Genomic DNA, 27,047 nt, shown 5'->3' with positions numbered 1-27,047 from the left:
AGATCCCAGTTAAACTCAAACTGACAGGTATCCTACTAGATAGATGGCTAAATCACTAATATGTATAACACTTAATGTTCAGAGTTCAAAAACTGTATGTGCTGTGAAGAAGAGCACATATCATTATCTTTGGTATTTTCTTGAGATTATTTAGGAAAGTGCTCAGATTTCACCCTAAGTTTTCCCAAGGTATTTAACTAGAGAAATAAATAAGCTTCTTCCATTGTTTATTGTCACTTTTCATGTTGGTTGATGGCAAAGCTTAGGCATTTTGCTATGTGATAGCAATTTCTGAAGAAAGGAGTAAATTCATCATTTGTTCACTCTTCTGGTACTTCAGTATTTACCAAAAGACTTCTCAGCTAATCTTCAAACTTCTCATCAAGCTGATTGTTCCTACCTGACTCCTCTCTTAACATTTCCCCAGCTTTCTGGATAGTTTTAGCAGTGTTATCTGTTTCTTGGCTTTCACTGCAAGTTTATTTGTATTACTGCCCTTGGTGTATTTCCACAGATTAGTTACATTATTCTTAGACCTTAGAGAAATAGATCCTCATTATTTAAAATAAGAACAACATTTAAGGTTGAGAGTCTTAGGGGCTTTTTGCCTTTGGTGTATTATTTTTTATCCCCAGTATATTACCACCACTGTGTTTTTATTTCTATAATTAAATTCTTCATTTCGCTCTTCTCAGCTTTAGAAGTATTGGATAGAATAAGTTAATAATAATACCAGGTTCCATTGTATGGTTATTGCAGTTTGAAATGTGCTTCTATATGCATGGTTTCTTTTAATCTTCACGATGATCCTGTGGAAAAGTGGCATCTTTTTTGTCCCTGTTTTACAGGTGAGAAAATACAGGCTCAGAAAGATTAGTTGTCTTTTCTGTATCACATTGCCAGTGATGTGAAGTAGAGCTGGGAATCGAAGTGAGGTCCCCAGCTCTGTCCTTTTTATATTATGCCATGTTGCACCCAGCCTAATAAAATAAAATCACATCTAGCTTAAATAAAGATTTAACTCCTTTTTTCTGTTGTCAGTTTCTGAAGAGCATCTTTGCCAAACTCACACATTGTGCTAATGCAGAAAAATAGAACTTTTACCTTAGCAGAGATGTAAAATTTACCTTTAAAGAAATGTGCTCAGTGTCTTTACTTGTTTCAGTGTGCCTAACATTGTCTCTGTAACAAATGTCTTTGCCCATCTCTGTGCTACTTTATTTCATGATCCTCACCTGGCATCGCTACTGGAATAATTTGGGCTATAAAGCAAAAGGAGTTTCTACAGTAGCAGATAGACTGTAGGTAGCCAGATTTTAATATGACTCGTGAGGTAACCAGAGAGATGTTATATGACTGAGAGACTGTGCAGCTATAATCTTTATTTGGCCCTGTTATTTAGACTACTTCTTTGACGGGAGTTACTCTGTGGGTAATCACATAGACTTGAACTATATGTTGAAGTAATTAACATTTTACACATATACACTAATTTATTTACATTTTCAAATTGGGCAGTTGTACAGCATGTGGAACTTTCAGCTTTTTATATGATACATCCAAACCCTTGGTTTAACCTACACTGGTCTATGGCAGGTTTGATAAGAAGAGCTCGAGCTCTGCCAGCAGTAGGTACACTGTAATAGGCTATATTCATTAGTTTGTTTATAGCAAAGCGTTTGAAGTTTTGATGTAGTATTTGAACAATGGATAATCGACTTAATTCTGATTTATTTTAAATAACTAATTTTTATTGACTAATTTTAGAACTGCTAAAGCCAGGTGGCTCAGTGGTGAAGAATCCACCTGCAGTGCAGGAGATCTGGGTTTGATTTCTGGTTCAGGAAGAGCCCCTAGAAGGGAACAGCAGCCCACTCCAGTATTCTTGCCTGGAGAATCCCCATGGACAGAGGAGCCTGGCAGTCTGTAGTTCATGGGATTGCAAAGCGTTGGTCGTGACAACACACATGCAAAGCCCAGCTAAAACCAACAAATGTTCTTTGATTTAGGGATTGAGGGTGTATGGGACTCAATTAAAAATGCTGGTTTCCCTTTAAGGTTTTAGCATCCTAGAATAATGTAACTCTGATATTTAAACCAGTATAATTCAAGTTGATGCCCTTTGAATATCACAGGAACTTTAGGCTTACATGTTACCTGTGCCTTTCTTTAGTTGGCATCTCAGAATTGGAAAGGCACTGAATAATCACTTATTTTTTACTCAATTTTAACTCCCTTCTAAAACATCACTCACTGGTAAAATGAATGGACCATTTTTTGAATACTTACAGAGAATGGTAACTATGTAATTCACTCCATTTATAGCTGCTATTAGATAATCTTTATTGTATAAATTGTGAAAAACTATGTGCTTAGAGTTGCTCTCTTTCGCATCTAGTGCTACCCATAAGGCCATGCATACCTAAGAGTACAAATCCCTCTAAAGGGGCTAAAAGCTGTCCTGGTGTGGCATGATTTTTAGTCTACAGGCCTGATTTCTGACTTCAGTGTATTTTGTTTGTTGTTCATGTGTAATTCTCGAAACTTAACGTAAACCCCAAATACGATCTGGCCAGCTCTGAAGTCATAGGCACTTCCATCCTCTTCATCTTAGTGTGACTTATGATGACATCACCTTTTTGGATGACCTTATCATTCTCGAAACTCAGTGAGGTTACTAAAATCACCAAAAAATTTAAAAAAAAAAGCTGCTCAAATTATTTGCATTTTTATACATAGTATTTTGGCATACAAAGTATTCCTTTTTTTCTTTTTTTAAATTTCACTGTGTTAAATCCATTCTGCCTCTGCAGCTTGTCCATATTATGTTAAATCTTGGTTTTGTTAGTTCAAGGGTTTTGTCTTTCCAAGTTTAAGCAGATATTATTAGCATACAGTATGTTGGCATCCAGGTTCTTGATAATGACCATTAAAAAGGTCATACCCAAACACCTAGCCCCTGGGATACTTATAGAAATTTTCTTGTTTCCTTCTAGTCTTTTAGCCAGTGCCCTTTTGATTATGGTGGTTTCATCATATATGCCTGTTTCCTTGTGTCTGGTCCATGGCTTTCCTTTTTGTCTGTAGTGACACTATGATGAGAGACCACAAGAGGTATTTGGCTAGAGTTTTATTAAGTAAGATTGTTTACTATTGAGGTTAGTCTGGCATTAATGTTTTTAAAAAATATTTTTGTTTATTAATTTGACTGCGTCTGGTCCTGGTTGCAGTGCACGGAATCTTCATCGCATCATGCGAGGTCTTTCACTGCTGCTCACGGGCTCCAGTTGTGGTGCAAGGGCTCCAGAGTGCGTGGGCTCAGCAGTTGTGGTGCAAGAGCTCCAGAGCACGTGGGCTCAGCAGTTGTGGTGCAGGGCCTTACTTGCTCCATGGCATGTGTATCTTAGTTCCCTCAGAGGAAGACTGAACCCGTGTCCTCTGCATTGCAAGGTGGATTCTCAAACACTGGGCCCCCGAGGAAGTCCCTGACCTAATCATATTTTAAATGAACTATTTTAGAATAGTTTTCTAAATAACTGCACACCAGTTTTCCCAACTATTAGTATTGTACATTAGTATGATCTGTTTGTCACAATTAATAACCCAATATCAATACTTTGCTATTAACTAAAGTCTATACCTTATTCACATTTCCCTGGTTTTTACCTATTGTCCTTCTTTTGTTCCAGGATCCCATCCAGGATATCACATTACGTTTAGTCATCATGTCTCCTTACTATGATAGTATTTTCAGACATTCTTTGTTTTTGATGACCTTGGCAGCTTTGAAGAGTATTGTAGAACTCTGCTCAGTTGGGATCTGTCTGATGTTGCTCACGTGATTAGTCCTTGGCTTATGGGTTTAGGGGAGGGAGATCACTGAGGTTCAGTGCCATGGTCATCATACCAAAGCTGCCTATAACCAACGTGACCTCTTGACTGTTGGCATTAACCTTGGTCACCTGGCTGAGATAGTGCGTTTTTCAGGTCTTTCCACTGTGAGATTGCTCTTTTTCCACCTTTCCATGCTGTACTCTTTGGAAAGAAGTTACCATATGCAGCCCACACTTATGAGTTGGCGGGTTAAGCTCTACCTCCTTGAGGAGGCAGTATCTACACAGATTGTTTGGAGTTCTCCACAGGCAATTTGTCTTTGGTCTTCGTTATATGTGGTGCCGAAGCAATCACTGCTTTGGGTCTGCATTACTGCCCTCGGGCTTTCTCTTAGTTACAGTGAGTGGGGGCCACTGTTTGTTGCGGTGTGTGGGCTTCTCATTCCTGTGGCTTTTCTTGTTGCAGACCACTGGCTCTAGGCTTGCCAGCTTCAGTAGTTGCAGTGCCTGGGCTCACTAGTTGTGGCACCTGCACTTAATTGTGGGATCTTCCCAGACCAGGATCGAACTGGAATTGCTTGCATTGCAAGGCAGATTCTTAACCACTGTACCACCAAGAGCCCGAGATTTGTCTTTTCTTCCTTTTCTATCTGTTTAATTAGTATGGACTCACTGATATTTACTTAATGTTTTAGTGATAATCCAACACTATTTGTTTATCAAATTGTTCAGCTTTGGCCACTGGAAACTCTTCAAGTTAACTTCTCTGTCCCTTTGACATAGCCCCATGGTTGTGGGTTATGTTTTTGTTTAAGTACTTCCTTGTTTTCTATTTCTACAAGATGCTCCAGGTTTATTCTGTGTATCCCTTGCCCCAATCCTAGAATCAGCTGTTTCTCCAAGGAACCTTAGTTCCTTTCAGTGGAGAATAGTGTTAGGAACCAAGCCCTGGTAACTGGTTGTGCTCATTGCTACTGAGGTGTCATTGCCTCCAGGAACTCTCAGCAGACAGAGTAAAAAAATATATGTAGGTATAATTAATCTATGTGTGTACACGTATTTATAAATGTTTGTGTATGTAACCAGTTGTGTCTATATTAAACTAAATGTGAGAGTTTATACAGATGTCTCCAACTCTAATCTATAGCACCTGGATCATTCTGACCTTCTCTTAAAAGAATGTCATATAATTGGAATTATACAGTATGTAGCGTTTTCAGACTTGCTTCTTTTACCATAAACCATCCATATATTACTACTTACTTACTCCTAGTGTATGTATAGTGATTTCAGAATCGATAACCTGTACCCCTGTGGAAAACAACTTTTATCAGTGTACACAGTTCCTCTTTCCATATTCGTACTGACTCCTCTTATCCCAAGTTAGGTGAGCAGCCCGTTCTCCCATCTCTTTCAGTGAAGTTCTTTCATTACATTTATAAGACAGAATCTTTTGCCATATTTACAGTCTATCCTGGCTTTGCAACCTCCTAAATCATATTTTCAAATTTGCCTACCTTTGGAGTCCTTCTTCATGCTGTAAAGTTGTTTGGGTTTTGACCAATGCGTATTATCATGTGTCCTCCATTATAGTATCATACAGGATAGTTTCAGTGCCCTAAAAAAGATTAACTGTGCTTCACCTGTTCAACCCTCTCCTGAACAGATGAAAATTACTTACCCAGTAATTTATAGACTTTTCAGTCTACCTTCGTTCATTTAAAAATATGCATGTAACATTTATTTATGTATTAGAGTGACTTACTAGCTCATTCAAAAAAAGTTGCTGAATATCCACCACAGTTTGTTTATCCATTCACCTATTAAAAGACATCTTGTTTTCTACCAGTTTTTGGCATTAATGAGTATAACTGCTATAAATATTTGCATGCAAGTTTTTATGGATAAATTTTCAGATCAGTTGGGTAAATACCTAGGAGAAAGAGTGCTAGGTTATGTGGTAAGAGTATATTTTGCTTTGTGAGAAGCTGCCAAGCTATACCACTCTGCATGCTGTTCTTGATTCTCACTGGTAGTTGCTTTTATCTATTTTGGGAATTTTAGCCATTCTAATATGTGTGTCATGATATTCCATTGCTTTAATTTGTGTTTCTGTACAGACAGATGATACTGAACATCTTTTCACGTGAATATTTGCCATCTGTATATCTTCTTGGGAGAAGGATCTGTTTATATCTTTTGCTTTTTAGTTGAGTTTTTTTTCTTTTTTTTAAGTTTTTTACTGGCCTATAGTTGATTTACAATGTTGTGTTAGTTTCTGCTGTACAGGAAAGGGAATCATTCATACATACACATATAGCCACCGTTTTTAGCTTCTGTTCCCATGTAGGTCATTAGAGTATTGAGTAGAGTTCCCTGTGCTATACAGTAGGTTCTTTTTAACTTACCTATTTTATGTATAGTAGAGTGTATATGTCTATCCCAGTCTCCCAGTTTATCTCCCCATCTTTCCCCCTTGGTAACTGTAAGTTTGTCTTCTATATCTGTGACTGTTCTAGTTTTGTAAATAGGTTTATTTGTACTGTATTTTTTTAGATTCCACATATAAGCGATATCATGATACTTGTTTTTCTCTGACTTACTCAGTATGATAATCTCTAGGTCATCCACTGTTCCTTTTTGTTTTTATAGTTTGATACAGGTCCTTTAGCAGATAGGAGTTTGGCAAATATTTTCATTTACTTTGTGACTTGTTTTTCTTTACAGTGCCTTGCAGAGGGCAGAAGTTTTAAATTTTAATAAAGCCCAACGTATTTTTTTTTCTTTCATGGATTGTGCTTTTGTTGTTTTATCTAAAAATAATCACCAAACCCAAGATCATATAGATTTTTCTCCTTTTATCGCCTGGACCCTGGAGAAGGAAATGGCAACCCACTCCAGTGTTCCTGCCTGGAAACCCCTATGGGCAGAGGAGCCTGGCAGGCTACAGTCCATAGGGTTGCAAAGAGTTGGACACGACTGAGCAACTTCGCTTTACTTTATCTCCTGGATGTATCATATTAATAGTTTTGCGTTATATATTTTGGTCTGTGATACATTTTGAGATAAGTTTAATGTTTGGTGAATCTTTCTTGGTTCTTAAGAGTCATATTTCTAATGTATTAATTTTAAGACTCTTAGGAATATATTTATTCCTCCAGTCTGCAGTTTGCAAAATGTACCTCAAGCCCCAGTTTGAAAATTATATTTTCTCACCTGTTTCCATTTGCTCCATTGTTCTATCTTTTTCAGTCTAAAGGTTATTATCAGACCCACCATTCTCTCTGTCATCATAAATAATGAATAATCAAACCCAAGGAGCAGAGACTCTTCTCAAGAAGTTAACCACCTCCACCAATTTGATTATATTCAGCTTATTTGGCACGCTTGTTTAGTTGCTATGTTGTGTCCAACACTTTTCCTACCCCGTGGACTATACCCTTCCAGGTGCCTCTGTCCATGGGATTTCCCTGGCAAGAATACTAAAGTGAGTTGCCATTTACTTTTCTAGGAGATTGCGTCGCAAGCAGATTCTTTACCACTGAGCCACCAGGGCAGTCTGGTTGGTAAGCTAGGGGTCATCTTTTTAATAACAGTTTGCATAGGTTAGTACCAGGTGCTGACAGTCCCGGTGTATGCATCCTTGGTCCTGAGCCTGCTGTTTTTTCTTTTTTTGTATATGCCATTATTGTAAAATCTAAACTTTGAAAGAGCTCCCTACTAACAGTTACACTGAATTCCTTCAGCCCTTTCCCTTCTATTTTGGAATAATTTGCAGTTGCATAAATTGTGTTTTTATTCAGCTTGCCAGTTCTTTCTTGAATCCTAAGCCCTGGGGTTCATTTTTTGTTTTTTGAACTCCTTGGTTTTCAAAAGAAATTTCTAAAGCTTAAGATTTTCCGCAGTTCTTATAAATCCTTCAGAGCTTTGTGAGAACATAAGTCTTTATTTCAGTAATAAACTTTGCCTTTTAAAATAAACAGGAAAAACATGCTGCTTGGTTTGCCAGATATTAGCATATGTACGATGTAATAATATTTTAAAGGAAGAGATGGGAGGAGAGAACAGATGAAATGAGGCCAGATCTGATTACATGCAGCTGAATTTGTTTTCAGATAGAAATCTCTAGTTCTTTGACTTGTTGAAACTTTTCCTGTATTTTCTATGGGCCTGTGTGTATCTTCTTCACCTGTATATTCTATGTATAGAATACCAAAATGGGTGATTCTGAAACCTACACTTAAATATGTTGACGGTTCTTTTGAGTGTTAAAACATTTCATATACAAAATCATTAAAAAGAACATCTTTTTTTTTTTTAAGTTAAAAATTTTTTTTTGCTTTCTCTTTTGCTCTTACCGACCTTGTCTTATTATAAAAAATAAATAAATGGAATATTTTGGATTTTATTTTTAAAAATGACTGCTAAATTAGATTGCCCTCTGTTTACGTTTTACTTAGATCATTGAGGATCAATGACTGGATAGAATTAAGCTGATGGAATTTAACGGCAGTAAAATTGTAGAAGTGTTCACTTTCCCATTTCAGACTGATGTTTTATTTTGCATTTTGTTAACCGTAATTATATTCTACTGTTACATAACTAGATATATGGTGACCACCAATATTTTATTTTTAGTAGTAATGATTTAAAACATAAACTTAGTGGATTTTCTAAACATCCTAGAAAAATTCATTGTTTCTGTTCTGATGAGTCTGGTTTCATTATCATGTTACATGGATAAAGACGTGAGAATTTAATTAAATGTAATAGTAATAATTAAATCTTATTCCACAAGAAAATTTTATGGTTACATACTTACTTTTGTTGTTGTTGTTCAGTTGCTAAGTTGTGTCTGACTCTTTGCAGCCCCATGGACTGTAGCACACAAGACTCCTCTGTCTTCCACTATCGCCCAGAGACTTACTAGATTCATCTATAACATGGAATTTTAAAAATTTATATAAATTCTGTTTTGCATCAATCATGCCAAAAATCAGTTACGATCGTAAAGTTTCAGGCTTAATGACAAAGCAGGCAGTTTAAGCACTTCTGAAATCTTCAGTGAAAATGCTGTTTCTTGAAATTTAGCTTATTCTCTCAGGAAAGGGTGAGAGGTTGGGTGAAGGAAGTGCTAAGCTTTTATTAAATTTCTGAATTTGAATTTTTTGAACTAATAATGCTGAATTGATTTTTTATTGCAATTTTTTCTATTGCAATTATTTTGTAAAAACAAAATAAAATGTATCATTTAGTCATTTTTAAGTGTATGGTTCAGTAAGAGTTCAGTAGTGTTTTATATGTTCAAACTGTTTTGAAACGTATCTGCAGAACTTTTTTAATCTTGCAGAAAGATTTTATCACTTGCAAAAATGATTTTAAACAATAGCTCCCTCCTTTTCCCATACTCCACTCCCAGTCCCTGCTTAGTCAACGTTCTGCTTTTTGTTTCTATGACTTTGACTACTTTAGATACCTCATACAAGTGAAATCATACTACATATTTACCTTTTTTTGACTGGCTTATTTCATTTAACATAATGTTCTCCAAATACAACTGTTGTTAGCATGTGACAGAATTTCCTTCTGTTTTAAAGGTGGATAATACTACATTATATGTATATGCCACATTTATCTATCAGTTCACCTGTTGATGGACATCTGGATTACTTCTACCTCTTGGCCCTTGTGAGTAGTGCTGCTGTGAACTCGGGAGTGCAGATGTCTCCTTGAGACCCTCCTTTGACTTCTTTTGTGGCATCCAGAAGTGGGATAGCTGCACCACATGGTAGTTCTGTTTCTGATTTTTTGAGGAACTTCTAGACTGTTTTCCTTAGAGGTTGTATCATTTTATAGTGCTATCAATAGGGCACAAAGGTTACAGTTCCTCTACATCTTCAACCAACATTTATTTTCTCTTTTTGTTTTGTTATTGTGTTTTTGAAAGCCATTCTGAGACAGGTGTGAACTGATATCTCATTGTAGTTTTGATTTGTATATCATTTTTGGAAAAGTGTCTCTTCAAGTCCTTTGCCTATTTTCAGTTGGATTATTTGATTTTTGTTGTTGAGTTATAGGAGTTCTTTATATATTCTGAACATTAACCTCTTATCACATATGTAATTTGCAAATATTCTCTCCCATTGTTTAAGTTGCCTTTTTACTCTGTTGATTCTGTCCTTTGATGTAGGAAGTTAACTTTGACGTGGTCTTATTTTTTTGTTGTTGTTCTTGGCTAACCCTTGGTATCATATCTAATAAATCATTGCCAAGTCCAATTCTTGAAGCTTCTCCCCATTGTTTTCTTCTAGAAATTTTATAGTTTTGGGTATTATATTTAGGTCTTTAATTCATTTCAGATTTATTTTTTATATGGTATAAGGGTTTAATTTTATTCTTTTGCATGTGGATATCCAGTTTACCCAGCACCATTTGTTGAAGAGACTGTCATTTCCTGTTGTGAGTGGTCTTGCCACCTGGTTGAAGGTTATTTGATCATTTAGTGATGGTTTATTTCTGAGCTTTTGCTATTCTCTTGCATTGCCTGTATTCCTGTTATGCCACTTTAGATTGTTTTGTAGTCCATTTGAAGTGAGGAAGTGTGAGACCTCCAGCTTTGTTCTTTTTCAAAATTGTTTTAGCTGTTCGGGATTCCTTGAGATTGCATATGAGTTTTAGGGTCAATTTTTCTATCTCTTCAAAATAGCCATTCCAGTTTTGTTGGGATTACATTGAATCCATAGCTTGCTTTGGGTTATTGGACATCTTAACCACATTAAGTCTTCAAACCCATGAACATGGGGTTCCTTTGCATTTCCCTGTGTCTTCTTTAATTTCTTTCAGTAATGTTTAATTTCTTTCAGAGCTCCCCTGGTGGCTCAGACAGTAAAGAATCTGCCTGCAGTGTGGAAGACCTGGGTTCAGTTCCTGGGTCAGTAAGATCCCTGGAGAAGATAATGGCTACCCACTCCAGTATTCTTACCTAGAGAATTCCATGGACATAGGAGTCTGGTGAGCTGTAGTCCATGGGGTCGCAGAGTCGAACATGACTGAGCGACATAAATTCAAATTCATTCAAATTAGCTGTTTGCTTCCCAGGTGGCACTAGTGGTAAAGGACCCACCTGCCAGTGCAGGAGACGAAAGAGACTCGGGTTCAATCCCTGGGTTGGGAAGATTCCCTGTAGGAGGGCATGGCAACCTGTTGCAATATTCTTGCCTGGAGAAGGCCATGGACAGAGAAGCCTGACAGGCTACACTCCATGGAGTTGCAAAGAGTTGGAAATGCCTGAAGCGACTTGTAGCACACACCCAGTGTTTATAGGTTTCACTGTTCAAGTATTTCACTCTCTTGATCAGGTCTACTAAGTACTTTATTCTTTTTGTTGCTGTTATAAATGGAATTGTTTTCTGAATTACCTTTTCAGTTTGTTCATCGTTAGCATGTAGAAATGCATCTTGTTTTTGTGTTCTGATTTTGATATCCTGCAACTTCGCTAAATTTATTTAGTGCATGTGTGTGTGTAATCTTTAGGATTTTCCACCTATAAGATGATGCCATCTGCATTCAGATGATGATATTTCTTCCTTTTTATTTTGGATGCCTTTTACTTCTTGCCCAAATGCTGAATTGCTTCTAAGAGAAAATAAATTATTTTAATGGAATAGGTGATGCAGATTCATGAAAGTTATGATGGGAATTTTGGAATTCACTATTTGAACACAAGGGGAAACCACTTGGAGATTTTAACTGGGAAAGGAGAGTTGAGTATGTTCTTCAGGGGTGGGTGGGGGGGAAGCATCCTGAGTCCTAGTGGAGATGTGTTAGAAAAACTAGCAGAATGCAACAGAGTGGTCTGGGAGATTAACAGTTTGATCTGAGAGAAGGGGGTGAATGGTAGGTGTAGAGGTGGAGAAAAATGAATGGGATTAAGTAGTTAGGAGTTTGGAAGTGACAGGATCGTATGGTGGATCATATGACAGGGTTGTAGGTTAGGATAAGGAGGAACAAGGCAGAAAAGGAAAATTTTTATACCACCTTTTAGTTCTCTTTAGTTTTATAACACATACTGTGGCATAGATATTTTTGTATGCAGAGTTTGAAATGATTGTGAAACAGCTAGCTGGAGATGCTGCAAGGGAAATTATGTGCAAATCTGAATGTGGAGATAGACACTCAGTAAATAGATTTGACTCCACTTTGGGGGGAATCCAGGACCTAGTCCTAAATTTTGGTGTATGGTACATGATCAGCCAATATTTATATAAAGATTTATCACAAATATTCAACTTATATATTGTAATAGTTTAAAAATTATCTTTCATGTTTTTCTTTTTACTATTATGTAAATGGCATTTTATGGAAAGAAGGCCATTATTACTTTAATTGAACTGACAATCACTCATTTACATTGCCATTGTAGGTCATCCAGATCTCTTGATAGGGTGGAATGTAGTAAAACCTGCTTTTTCCTCCCAAGTACATAAATACACAGAAAATAAATAAAAAGGCTACCCAAGTAAAATTCCATGTATTTTATAGTTTTCTAGGATGGAGGTGGGTTAAAGCAGGGTAGTGAGTGAAATTTGATGTGACTAGCTACTTAAGGATAGAGATAAAGCTTTTTTTCAAGAGTCTGATAATCTTTGATGTGCTGTTATAACTTTGTAAGGAAAACATGTCCTGGAGTGGAGAGAAATAGAGAAACATATAGAGGAATGAGGGAAGGAAAGCAGGTAAAAGGAAAATGGAGAAGGAGAAGGGGGATTATGGGGAGTGAGTTTCCCTCCCCTAAGGGGGAGGTTCTGAATAGAGCGTTAAATGTAACCTACTTTTGATCCATTTGAACCATGAGCTTCAGAATACATAATTACTTTCCTCTGAAAACAAATGCTACTTCACAGCTCTTTTACTTAAAGTGCTATTCTAACAAGTAGTAGGCACACTAGCTAAAGAAGAATTTTCTTTTTCTCTTTGCATCACTGTGTTAAGGTGAAGTTTGCAAGACTGGTCTGCTTCTGGTCCCGGTTGTATTGTTAACTGGTTTTATGACCCTGGGAGGTCATTTGCCTTCTGTGAGCCTCAGTTTACTCATCTGCCAAATGATGGAGCTGGATAAAATGATCTATAAAGCTCCTTCTGCTCTAATATTCTGTATTTCTTTGAAATCTGTTTTGCGCTAAGTGTGGCAATGGTTTCCCATTGTTTAAAAACACACACACAAGTATGTTTTTGAAATGTATAGTAACATATTCTACTCTACTTGAGTTAGTACAGAAATTATTTTGTATAATTTCGTTCTAACTACATGCTGCTCTTTGAGATTTTAGGGACTGTTTGAAATTCTATTAAGATTATCATTAGTTTCATTTAAAAGTTGCCACCTTTAAATAATTTCTTCGCTATGATCTTCAGAGTTCTGCTGAGTATGAGTTATTGTGGGAGTATGTGAAATAATTCCCAGGCTTTTTACCACTAGTGTTTCCTGGAACCTCAGGCTGTTTCTTAAAGTCCATAACTTATAGCCAGAATAACTTTTTTAAAAAATTCTTACTTCCTTAATGTTTTCATTGAAAATCTTTACAGATTTTGCTTTGGCTATTGAGCTAAACTATGAAAAGGTATTTGCAGTGTAATCGTCCTAACAGAATCATGTGATATTAAAAAGAAAAGTAATGCCGTATGTAAGTCAGACATACCGTCAGAGGTACCAGAGGGTTATACAGATAGTGTCATTTATCTGTGTTTAGTCTTTATACTTTTTTTTTTTTTTTTAGGTGTAGTTTAGTGTGTAAAGAATAGAGAGTAGCAGGAATAAGGTCTAGACTTCAAGAAAAGGATGAAATTTGGGATCCTGTATTAAATTGCTTATGTGCTCATGGTTTTAATACTGAGGAGCTTTGATCATACTATTTTACAGAAGAATATTTTCATAGTGAGTATGGTTAGAGCTAAAGTTACTAAATGGTAGCAGTTTATTTACAGAGAGGAAGAACATCTTTTATTTTCCATGTTCTAACCCACAAATTACTTCCTAGACATGTTTTCCAGTCCTTTCACAAGTTGAGAAATCTTGTGTTTTATTTATAGGGCATATAAAATTTTATCACTTGAAAGCCTTCCAAAGGTTGTCGGCTAGCCATCACTAAGTAAATTTTTAAGCACCATTTTCATCCTGGTAAAGAAAACTTAGGGAAAAGTTTAAATTTGTGTTTGTTAAATTTTAAAATCTCCTTCACAAATTAGGAAAAAAGTTAAATTCTTCCTTGTAGTTGATCAGACAAGCACTCAGAAATTCGAAGTTTGAACAGAATGAATATTTATTATACATTAGCGGGTCTTGAGCAAGTGTTGAGGTTTATTGGTTGATACTTTTAAAACCTAGAGAACTTTCGGCAGACTACCCTCCAACCCCTTATTTATTTTTCCGTAGATAATTTAAGTTTGTCCTAAGACACCTAGTAAGGCTTTAAATTTGTGGTATAGCATCCACTTGCAGTGCAGGAGCCACAGAAGATGCGAGTTCCACCCCTGGGTCAGGAAGATACCCTGGAGGAGGAAATGGCAACCTGCTCCAGTATTTTTGCCTGGAAAATCTCATGGATAGAGTAGCCTGGCAGGTTAAAATCCATGGGGTCACACAGAGTCAGACATAACTGAGCATGCATGCTCAGACTTCACCTTTTAAAATGAAAAATACATCAACAGAATTGAACACAATATTAGTTGAATTTCATCTTCTAAAATATCCAAACATCCTTTTGTGGTTACCATATAAGTAATCCTCCTGCCATCGCAGGAAATGCCAAGGGAGACAGCTTCAATCCCTGGGTTGGTAAGATGCCCTGGAGTAGGAAATGGCAACCCACTTCAGTATTGGCTGGAATAGTTCATGGGCAGAGAAAACTGGCGGGCTGTATAGTCCATGGGATTGCAAAAAATCAGGCACAACTGAGGGACTGCACATATACACATATAAGTGTGTAATGCCCTCGCCCTGCAAATTTCTAGAAATGCTAACCCCTGATATTCAAGAATAAAAGCTGTGGGAGAAAGAATTTAGTATAATTTTAATAACACTGACTCAGAATTCAATGCAAAATTATTTTTATAATCAGGAATTCAACTCACCTCTTGTAAGTCACTATAAATGGTACTTTAAGGGGCTAAAGTATTAATGCAACTCTAAAAAATTAACTACATGATCATCTGCTGATAAGATCAAATATTTTGTGACAGTCTGAGAATAACAGAAAATTGCAACAACAACAAAAAAGTTTAATTTCTCTGCTTTAAACAAATATTCCTTGTAAGTATTTGTATTGCAAATGAACTATTTACCAAATGTTAATAATCTATTATGTCTTGTTTTTTAAAGTGAATGAATTTTTAGCTTTTGAGGGTCCCATCTTGTTGGATATGAGAATTAAACATCTAATCAAAACAAATCAGTTAAGTCAAGCAACTGCTCTAGCAAAGCTGTGTTCTGACCATCCAGAGATTGGTACAAGAGGTAGTTTTAAGCAAACTTACCTTGTCTGTCTTTGTACATCATCACCAAATGAAAAGTTAATCGAAGAGGTGAGTATGTGTTCTTTTGTCAGTAACTATTTTTTAAAGTAAAACTAATAATTTTTAATTATATTAGAATGTCTTTGACTTCCTTTCCTCTTAAATAGTGAAGAGCCATTGTTATCAGTGTTAAGTTTTTGATGTCCTCTTAGATAGTGATTGTAAGCAGCTCTCAGGATTATATGTAAACATTTTACCGGGCTTCTACTTTAAATAAATTGGCTCTTTTTTATCAGAAAGGTGGTGGTAGCTTAATTTAGCTAGCATTTTTTTATTAGTGTTCGGGCTTTAATTTCAGTTTTACCTGACTTCACAATACTTGCAGATTTTAACTAAGTAACTTTAAAAAATGTGTATGTCTTCCCCCTAAGTATACTCTTTCTCTCTCCCTCTGTATACATATCTATCTCTGTATCTATCTATATTCATTTTTATTTGCATTAGTTTAATTTAAATTTGCATGTTTAGTTTTTCTTTGTAAGACAAGTGATTGTGTTTTTTTCACTTCTAGTTGGCATAAAGCATAGTATTCATGTATTTATGTATTTTATACTACAGATTTCTAAAAGTAGAATCGTAATCCAAATGGGATTTTGCATCTTAGAGGACTCATAATTCCAAAATGAAGTTGAAGACAGGGTAGGAGAATTGCAAGTTGTTGATCAAAACAGCAGAATATGTATATAAAGAGAATAGATAGAGAAAATGATGTGTATATATGTCTTTTATCTCTAATATAAGTATCCTTTGATTCCAAAGCAGTAGTGAATGGAGAACAAAGGGATTGTGGGACAGATTTTAGGATATGCAAAGGGAGAAGCTGAAATAAAAGAGAGGACAGTTAACAGAGGGTGCATGATCCCCTGAGTAGATGGAGATTGTAATCAGAATCCAGAGGAAAGATAACCTCTAACAGAAAGCTAAATGCCCACATGAGGTTAAGGGTTGGAATTATAATGGTGATTGTGTGATTTTTCTTGAGAATAGAAAATAAAGAGGAAGATGATAGCCTTGGACCAAGATGAGAAGCCTGTTGTGTATGTTTTGGATAATGAGGATCCTAGGAAGAGTGATGGCATGCAGTTTGTAGACCGGATGAAGTAGAGCCAAGGGCTCTGGCTTAGGAGATCATTAGTTTGGATATTAGCTATTTTTCTCTTTAGTGTTTCTCTTTTATCTCAGGTAATGCTTTTTTCATCGCTGTTTAATAGGAGCTAAATAGAGGATTGAAATTTTCTTATTAGTCAAGAATAACTTTGTAGACAATTCATTGGCAGATGTATAAAGTTTCTTGAGATTAGCCTTTGAAATGTGTGTGACATTTTTCAGTCCTTAAATAGTTATTATGATATTGAATCCTGTGTATTTTTCAGCTTCATTTATGTTTTCATTATCAGTTCTGTCCCAGCCCTTAATTAAGTCTGTCCGTCTGCTCATCCTTCCTTCAGCAGATTTTTATTAAGTAAATGAAAGATGTCATCTAAACACTGAGGGAGTTGTGAGTGAGTAAAGCCTGGGTCCTTAGAAGCATACCTTCTAGCAGGAAACTATCTAAAGATAGGGTTGTTGCATCAACTTTTAAAGTCCTGTTGGAAGTTGAAGATTATGAATTTGTTATCTCCAGGAAAGTCTCTATTTCTGGCTATCCTGAATAGTCAAAAAAATCTTGCAGAGCTGAACCTAAATTCCCTCTTGGTTTAATTATCCGGAGTTAAGTAACAACAGCCCACCCTGCTGTGGGAGATCCTCAGGAAAATTCTCTCTGAGGACCCTGGGTATCTCTGATGCCATGTGAAGTTGTTTTTTCCTTCTCGTTTTAAGCAGGTGGAATTAAGATATATCATGTTCTTTAAGCAGAGTACACAGAATTAGTTTCCCCACCCAGAAACAAAACTAGATCACATACTGTAGAACAGAACAGGATATGTGTAAGTCTAACAACATTCCTTGTTAGAAATCCCTTTTCACTTAGAGATTGTTTGATTATTCATTTATTTTTCTATTACAAACATGTTGAAACTGAGTCTTCATTGTTCTAAATGAAGTAAATTCTGTCATCACTTCTGCCCCAAAGAAAGTATCACTTTGGAGCAATTGCCCCAACATTGCCCCCTTCGGAAGAGGTAGGCTCTCTCCCTCACATGACCCACTTCAAACATTTCCTTTACCTATCTGGTTCTTGTAAACATTTGAGGTTTTTACCCATTCCTTAGAGTAGGTGGGAATAGATACTGGAAAGAGTCGACCATGACCTGGACCTATAGTCTTTGTCCAAATGAGCCAGTAAGCAAGGAATTGACTGTTTCTCAGGACCCTTCCACTGTGATAGAAATAACAGCTAGCCCTGGTGAACGGCCGAGGAATGAGGCTGAGAGAGACCAGTGTTTATCTGGCTTCTCTTTAAGGACTGGGCTTTGGCCTGGGTTCTTGGTGTCAGTATAAAAATGAAGTTAGCAGTGTTTATATTATATTCAGTATTTCTATTGGTTTTGTTGTCATAATAAACATAAAAGTAAAATCTACTTTGTCTCTCTTATTTCCCATTTGACCCAAGTAATTATTAACTGAAATTTTTTTATTTCTAATATTTTTACATAGAAACATACTTTAAACATGCACACATCCTGGCTGCTAGGCACTTTTCCTGCTCTTAGTATGGACATCTTTCCATGTCATTTCTTTACAAATCAACCTCATTCCTTCTCCTGGCTACATAATTCTATAGTATAGATTTGTAATTAATATTTTAGTCAGACTAGAGGACATTTAAATTGTTGCCTGGTACTTGTTGATACATCCTTTCATTCTTCTTGAGGGTACACTGGTGGGGTAAATTTCTATAAGTAGAATTGCTGAATCAGAGAACCTACACATCTTAAATAGGGCCATGTCATCCCCCCACCCCCCAAAAAAAGATTATATGAGTTATGCTCCCATAAACAGTATATGAAATTTTTTTTTCCTTAACACTTTTAGATTATTTGTCTTTTAAATCTTGTGTAAGCTTTTGCTACTCTGAGAGTTTTTTAAAAAATAGTAGCTAATTATTTTAGAGTAACAGGTTTACCGTTTAAGTCCTTTTCTGGATGGAGGAAAGCAGTTATACTTTGACAAGCAAAAAGGTTCTCCTGAAATGTGTTCAAGCCCATATATTTTAAAAGTGCACTTGGTGAATGTATGTGAAATATGAAGTGTTCTGTATTTTTTGAATATCTGGCAGAAAGCCATATTAAAACATAAAAGTCATTATTTGCACTTTTGAAATAATTTTTACACTTTACAAAGGGATTTAGCAAAGTATATCTTTAACCAACAGTATAACTGTAGCAAAGTATGTCTTTAAAGTTAATGCTAATTGACTTTAAGTGTTTTATTCATATTTTTAAATTTTCTAGTGTTAAATTTTTGGTCATTTTTTCAAAGCAATACAGAATAGATATTTGTAACATATAAATAGTCCCTATATTGATAATATATTGATAGTGCTTACTTTATGCTGCCTTGGATTTTGAAAAATAATTCTTGCTCATTGATGGCTAAAGTTGACCTATGTTTCACTTGCCCAGTTTTAATTCAGCCATTGATTAGGTTTCATTTTCTCTGTAGTGTCCTATCTTTTTTTTCAAGTGGGGTATCTATATTAGGGAAATAAAGGCTATTAAATAGTGTATAGTAAAAATTGCTTCCATAGCATACCATACCATAGCATACAATAAAAAGTTAAGTTTTCTGTATAATTAAATATAGCAGATGTTTCAGTTAGTATGTTGTGTATTTGTGGATTCATAGTTGTTTGTTGTTAGTTGTTTGTTTATAGTACATTTGTTGTTTTTATATTTTACATAGATATATGTTTTATTATTAACTGTAAGGTAATATAGATAATATCCTTGGAAAAACTATTATATATAATGTACACATTTTTCATTATTTAACCATTCAGTAAGAACACCTTAGGTTTTTAAAAAACATGAAAATTTGATTCAAAATAAATTAGACTTTCATGATGTAAGAATTGTTTTAAATTGAACTTGTAAAATCAGCATTGGTCAATGAAGACCCTCAGTGTGCTTATGCAGTATGCTTATGTAGAAATCTAGAAAAAGCACAGACTTCGAAGCTAGATCTGGGTTGAAATCTTGACTCTGCTAATTAAGCATGCAGCTTTGAACAAGTAACTTAATTCTCTGAGCCTTGTCTCTAAAAAGAAATAGTATTAGTATTAATACAAATTAAATAGTAATATAAATATAAATAGTATTAGTATAAAAAATAGTAGTTTATATCAGGCAAGCCATTGTGTTGGTGTAGCAATGCTCTTCCTAAAGAAACTGACACAAATAAATAGAGTAGCTGCTATTTGTTATTATTACTGACATCTTAATGTATAAAATGTTACTAATACCTATCTTGTATAAAAATTATGATTAATGATTATATACATGTATAAAATGTCTAACAATACACATTTAACTTATTGTAGGTATTTGAAAATAATAATTGTATAAATATATATTGTTCAGCCCTTTTTGTGTTTGTTTACATAAGGTTCCTTATAGATAAAGATCTATACAAAAGAGGCAGACACAGGAATAATGGAAAAAGTGCTGTGCCAGGGAGTTCCAGGATTTGGGTTTTAGTCATAACTCTTACACTAACTTCATATTTACTTTAAGAAGTGATTGTTGTTAAACACATAGATTCCAAGTTGGGTCTTAGTGTTTTCTAGCTTGATTTAATGTGTAAAATGGAACTTGTGAATCTGTCCCCTTGCAGTCTTTATCCTTGTTGTCAAAGATCAAACTTCAGGATTACCCCATTTCCATTCAGACACTTGTTTAATTCTAAACACCTTACATTTTACACACACACACAAACACACAAACATTTCCTGTACTCAAAAATTAATGAGGAGACACAGAGATTAACAGGGAGATGTATAGTTAACTCTGTGGTACATGGGTGCTAATGGTTTGTGTTGATCTTCAATTCTTTTTGTCATTTGACAGTTGTACCATGTTAATTCTGTGGAACACCAGTGATTTGTGATTGTATGCTCTTTGTCACATCTTTATCTTAAAGCCAATACTTATAGAGATCATAGGTAAATTCTGATTGTTTTATGTAGTAAATCATTGTAGAGATAATTTTTAATTTTTAAAAAATAAGCAATAGATGTAAGTGCATAATTAAATGAAGCAAGTTGCCTTCATCTAGGTTATACTTATGCATGCATGACTTGACAAGCTTTGAGATGGAATGAATATATATGAAAAGAAAAATAATGGAGATTTATAGAAAACTGAGGTGAGCTTCATTTAAAAGTGGTATAGCTACATAAAATGTTTCATGTTTTATTTTATTCCCTCTGATTAATAGACACTTTGTTTTTTAGTCTGTATCCAGTGAATGTTTGTCTTTTTGTTCGTTCTAATGCTTCTTAAATTACTGGATAAAGGGAAAAAAATACAAGTAGCAGCTTTTCTTCTTAAGTATTATAGACCTGATTTAATGGGTAGAGGTTGCTTATAATTAGCATTAGTTATTTACATATAAATGAATATTTGTAAAGGTCTTGAAAATCATTGGTTCTCTGACTTGAAGAAAGATTATTTCTTTAAACAGTAGCCCAGTCATGACAAATTATGAATTGATAATGTATGAGTTAATGAGGTTTTGCCAAAGAAAATGATCTGTACATATCTAATAAAAATTGTAAAGTATATTATTATATATTCTCACATAAAACCATTTTATGGCATATTTCTGTATCCTTTCTCTGTAGATTTCAGAAGTTGATTGCAAAGATGCCCTAGAAATGATCTGTAACTTAGAATCTGAGGGTGATGAAAAAAGTGCTCTTGTCTTATGTACTGCATTTTTATCACGTCAGCTTCAACAGGGAGATATGTACTGTGCTTGGTGAGTTGATTTTCTTTTGAAAAGAGAAGGTTGTTAAATAAGATTACAGATAGGTTGTGCAGATAGCTTAAGAACATATTTTTAAAAGTCTTTTTAGTGTTACCAAGACAAAAAAGCTTATTTTCAGATACTATATGCTGTGTAAACTGATTATCAAGTAGTTCATATTATAACTTAAAAATCTCTTTATATTAAGAGACTACACAATTCCTTAGTATACCAGTAATAATCATATAATGATCAGTTATAATTAGGAAAATTTTAAATGTTGGAAGATGAAAGAAGGACTTATTTTATTTAATGCTACAATAAAAATGTTTTCAGATATGTAAGCCACCTTTAATTTAATGTATGTATTGTTCCTTTGCATCTTGCACACTTTTTGCTATTAATGCATAACTATGTGCTAGTCATTTATGTGTAGAAATATAGTTCATTTATTCACTTACAAGGTGTCATTCTATTAATGCTTCATTAAATTCTTCAATACACATTTCTTCATATGGTACATTCCCTAGTGTGGAAACCTGTTACATGTATCATCCTTTGGGAGGATACAGATAGCAGGGATAATTACTTCAGTTAGATCAAAAAACTTAAGATCAGCTGTCTTAAGTTGGTGTTAGCTCAAACTGACAATTTATCTGGTCAGTCGACTGTATTATTAGTCTTCAGTGTTGTGCTTGTATTGTGGAAACACAAAAGAAAATTTAGTGTACAGCATTCTGAAATTTAAGAATATTTACCTGAACTGTGAGGGTGAGCTCGTGGTAGGAAGTGGCAGTACAGGGAATTGAGTTGAGATAGAAAAATCAACTAGAAAGCCTGTAAGTAGTTCAGCTGGGAAGTTACGAAAGTTTCCTGTGGATATGGAATGAGGTGAGAGAAATGTTTGAAGAGGCTGATAGATAGGGTCAATAATAATGATGCATTAAATTAGAAGGGCAGTGAACCAAAAAGAATGTTAATTATCCTTTTCATGTATTGACTTTCAGGTTTCAGGAGAGATCAAAGTGGGAAAGTCTTAGAAAAAACTAAACAGGTGAAAGTGGTCAAAACTCGAGAGACAGATTTTGAAGTCCTCAATATGCAGGTTAAAATCCAGTAGATGAGCGGGTTATTCAAGTGGATGGTGGAAAGGGCAAAGTTTCTAGGACTGGAAACTGAGGAGCTAATTGGAAAGGCCTGTATGGAGGAGAATACTTGAAGTAGCAAAGATTTGTGTGGAAGTTAACTATGGAGGACAGAGAGAAATAGGATGATAGGTAAAAAGGAAAATTTCTCAGTTCAGTAGGGTTATTTTCTATGAAAAATACAGTGTGATTGCATTTGGAATAAATTTCAAAGTTTAGTTTTCAAAGTCTTATTTTCACTGCGGTAGCACACAGCAGTTATTTTCTTCTGGGTTCTATGTCATCATTGATTCTTAACATTATCTAATAAATTATTAGAAGATAAAAATTAAATGCTGTTTAAAAATCATTTTGCCATTGATGCATTTTATATATATACACGTATTTTACATTTCTTATTACTTTTAAAGTTCAGATGTGGTGTGTGTATCTTGTTTAAATGTCAGGTGCTTTCCTAGTAAAAGGTAATGAGTGCTTCTTTGAGATTGAAAAGTCTTAATAAAATGATAAATAATATCTTGATTTTATTTAATAAGTCTCTAGAAAATTGAGAGTCTTTTCTTTTAAACCACATTCCACATAAAGCATTAGAATCTGAAACTAGTTTTAGTTTCAGATGTAATTACTAGACAAAGTTCATGATTTTACATTGCACCTCCAACTTACTTTTTCACTTTTTTTTTTCTTTTTAGGGAACTCACTCTCTTTTGGAGTAAATTACAGCAGAGAGTAGAACCATCTATTCAAGTGTACCTAGAAAGGTGTCGTCAACTTTCTTTGTTAACCAAGACAGTATATCACATTTTCTTCCTGATTAAAGTTATTAATTCAGAGGTAAGAATGATCAAGGTATCTTAATTTCAGATGTGTAAATTATACATATAATATTTGGATTTCCAGTGACTTTTATTTCATTTTATGCTTTGAACATTGATTTTCTTATTAGTCCTTAATTACTTGATACAGAGAAACTTAAAAATGCAAATAAGATCCAGGGGCTTACTCTTAGCCTGAAGACAAGCAGTGTATACATAATACTTATATTTTATCATTCCACAGCTTTTCTTCTAGGTGTTACACTGTTTTGATAATTTGGTTCTATATAAATTTAGAAAGTGTAAAAAGAAATATAGGTTCCTTTGCTTGCCGTCTGGCAGATGACAGTATCTAAAATTCCTTCTTCTACAAAAGACCGAGAAATACTTGATGAAATAAAACATTGTTCTCAGTGCTTAGCAGCTTCATTACAAGAATAGTGGAGAATTCCCTAGGCTCAAAAAGAAGAACCACCTAAAAACTGGAGTAGAAACTTTGAGCTGAGGCTAGGGTTCTCTTAACCTGCTAGGGAGTGGGGTGTATTAGAACTTGGAACAGCTAAGGGGTTTGAAGTTTTATATCTACAGGGATAAGAGAGGGGATCTTGGGCCCTTTTAAGTTAGAGATTTAGAACTGAGTTCGGTGTCCCCTACCTCCTCTCCACTAACTTGTAAAGTACTATAATTTTATTGCAAAGTGAACTAGAAAAATATTACTTGAACACAGATGATGGTCAGGAACCTTGTACATGTCCAACTGGACTATGAGTCAGAGAAGGAAAATAGTTTTTCCCTAATAAATTGTAACCATAGGTCTGCCCTCACACAGATTTAGGGTCCACATTTACCCTACACTATAACCAGGAATCCCCACATCAAGTGAGTGTCAGGGAAGAAGACCTTTTCCTCTCCTTTTCCTTCTTAGTTATGTTGGTTGTTCTAAGAATTAAACAGACATGGGGCAGATTAACAAGAGAACACCAAGCAAAAGTTTAATAACAGATATGCATGGGAGAGGGCCAGGAAAATTAAGTAGCTCACCAAAATGGCCAAAATCCTCACCTTAAATACCGCTTTCAGTTAAAGACAAAGAGGATGTTGGGAGTAGCGGTTTGGGCCTTCAGAGCAAAAGGAGGCAGTTCACATGGAAATAGAAAAGCAAGTGCTTGTTGGGTCCTACAGAGACAAGGGGACACAGTGGACTCTAATCTCCAAGCCCTGCAGAGTCTCCTTCACCATACCCAACCCATGTTCTTTGCAGATATATCTGGGAATAGCTACAGAAACAGGCCCTGTTTCTAAATTATTTTAGTCAATAAAGAGGAGTTTTGGGGGATAACAAGAAAAACCTCCTTAATCTTCTGTTTCTTAAACATAATCAGCCTAAAATAATCCTCCTTTCAAAGAGACACATTTTGGGGTGGTGGAGTTTGCTCCCCTACGTAAGTAATATTTGAAAAGGTAAGGGTGAAGTCCTGGGCTGGTAAATGCCTGGGATCCCTGGCAGAAGCAAATGAACTACTTTGGAGGGACATACCTTCAATACATGATTCTTTGATAAAGCTCTTCTCAAGATAGGTTAACCGTCAAGATTTACAATGAAAATGTCAGCCATGGATGGTTTTTGCAGAGAGAACTAACAGTAGGATTAAACTTTTTAAAAGAAAAAAGTATATAAATTACATATATTTAAAGACAAATAATTTAACCATCAATATCTATTAAGCATACAAAATAACGTGAATGAATTTCAGTAAACGGAATGATGGAATCATTTGCTTAATTCTTTAAATGCAGTCTGATAAATCTATAAAATACATATATTTAAAGATATAAAATAAGGAATGAAAGTATGAAAATGAGAGGTCCTATGAAATGACCAGGCAGATTTTTTTAAAAGTCAAAAGAACTTTTAGAAATACAAAAACATAATCATAGACATGAAAACAATAGATGGATTAAACAGTACTTTAGACAAAATTCTAAAGGGAAGTGATAACAGATTGCATATGTGTTTCCATTCATTTACTAGCAAAAATCAAAATCCAGATTTTACAAAACTAATTTCTTTTGTTATAGTAATCCTTATAGGAATGCATTTGGTTTCCACTTTAAAAGTACACAAAACACAGTTTCCAAAGGTGCTACCACTGCGTGGGATGGGATGCCAAGCAGGTCTTAGGGATCCTGGAAAGCTAGAATGTAGCATGACATGAAGTATTTGTATGTATAATTTTGTTTTTGAAAGTAGGGACCAACAGACATTCTTACTGTCTTTGATCTTTTAAGATCTATATTGGTCAGTAAATCTTACCTGTATCTTGTGCTTTTTTTTTTTTTTTCCTCCTGAAATAATTTATCTTCATTTTCAGGAGTAAAGAACAGGAAAGAACAGTAAAGAACAGGAATGTTTATCTGGTGTACCCCTTTCCCCTTTGTACCTCAAAACCCCAGGAGTTGTTGAGAATTGTTGCCCAGCTACTCACATAATGACTTAAAATAATTATTTCCTTCTTAAACTATAATTGAGATCTGTAAAGGAAATGGGGCACATAACTTGGTTCATCATTTTATTTATTTTTTCCTAGACCCCTGCAGTCAAAAAGTTGATAAAGTAAAGCCCTGCCCTTAAGGATCTCATATTTGCTGAGACACATTACCAGTTGCTTTGTAGTGTGTCTTTCTTTAATAGTGGAATATCGAGACTCCTGAGAGGGAAAGAGCACTTGGCTTAGCACAGTCCCTGGTATAGAGTAGATGCTGAGTGAAGAAGAGGGCCCTCTAACCCATTTACCTGTTAGACTCTCAAGTAGTGTTGGCCAGACAAAGTTCCTAGTAACCAAAAAAGCGTGAAAAGTAGTATAAAGAAAAAATCTGTTTTCTCCTCTGTTTGCTACACACTTAAGTGCTTCTGAGCACCACGTGTGTGATTTTTTTTCTACACTAAGCACTCCTCTGATTGTCCAGACACCAGTTCAGTGTTCTGTAATTTAACTCAGTTCTAACACTGTTCACCTAATTCTATCTCTGCTCAATTCTAAAGATAGTTGTCATATAACCAGTTTATGAACTGAATATTACCGTAAACTTAATTGTCAGTCACACATACACAGAACGATAAAAAACTCACAAGAACAAAAATTTTGATATTGTTTTGTTGGCCTTATTTATTGAGGTTTCAAATTGATTTACAACATTAAGATGGCCAGTTCAGTTTCTCAGCCTGTTTCACTCACTCTCCTTTTGGCCCACAAATCTAAGCTTCAGTTTCAGTAAAGTATTTTGTTTCCTCCTTAACCTGTGAAAATACAAATCCTTTCAGCTCTTTTGAACTTCTTTTGACTTCCTTGCCCTTTGGTCTAAAGCACACATATTTAATTACCCTGAATGTGGCCACATCTTGTGACTGGCTTATATCTCATTTGTTTGTTCTCTTTTAGCCTTTTAAAATCCATTTTTATCTCTTCATATATTTTTCAAATGACTCTTACCTTTGTTACTGCTATATTATCATAATAGTTCAAGATGCTAATTCAAAAGGATAAAAGGTTTGTTGTGTCTTCTGCTATTCCTTATTCTTAGGATGTTCCAGTCATGAGGTAGGTGATTTGGCATTCAATTTTGGGCTTCCCTCGTGGCTCAGCTGGTAAAGAATCCTCCTGCAATGCAGGAGACCTGAGTTCAGTCCCTGGGTTGGGAAGCTCCCCTGGAGAAGGGAAAGGCTACCCACTCCAGTATCCTGGCCTGTAGAATTCCATGGACTGTATAGTCCA

The 27,047-nt window shown here is 35.2% G+C and overlaps 1 protein-coding gene across 1 annotated transcript in view; it reads left to right on the top strand.

Annotated features, from left to right (window-relative positions):
- Positions 1 to 27,047, top strand: part of ZNF292 (zinc finger protein 292) — a 93,681-nt gene that overhangs the window by 56,601 nt on the left and 10,033 nt on the right. The window contains exons 5-7 of the mRNA XM_068985122.1: positions 15,211 to 15,413; positions 21,190 to 21,326; positions 23,152 to 23,293. Of these exons, the coding sequence (XP_068841223.1) occupies positions 15,211 to 15,413; positions 21,190 to 21,326; positions 23,152 to 23,293 (482 nt within the window). The remainder of the gene's footprint in view (positions 1 to 15,210; positions 15,414 to 21,189; positions 21,327 to 23,151; positions 23,294 to 27,047) is intronic.

This window comes from Capricornis sumatraensis, chromosome 13, assembly GCF_032405125.1.
Source record: "Capricornis sumatraensis isolate serow.1 chromosome 13, serow.2, whole genome shotgun sequence".
Classification (NCBI taxonomy): Eukaryota; Metazoa; Chordata; class Mammalia; order Artiodactyla; family Bovidae; genus Capricornis; species Capricornis sumatraensis.
The sequence above is the reverse complement of the archived record's forward strand: the minus strand, read 5'-3'. Positions and strand labels throughout refer to the sequence as shown.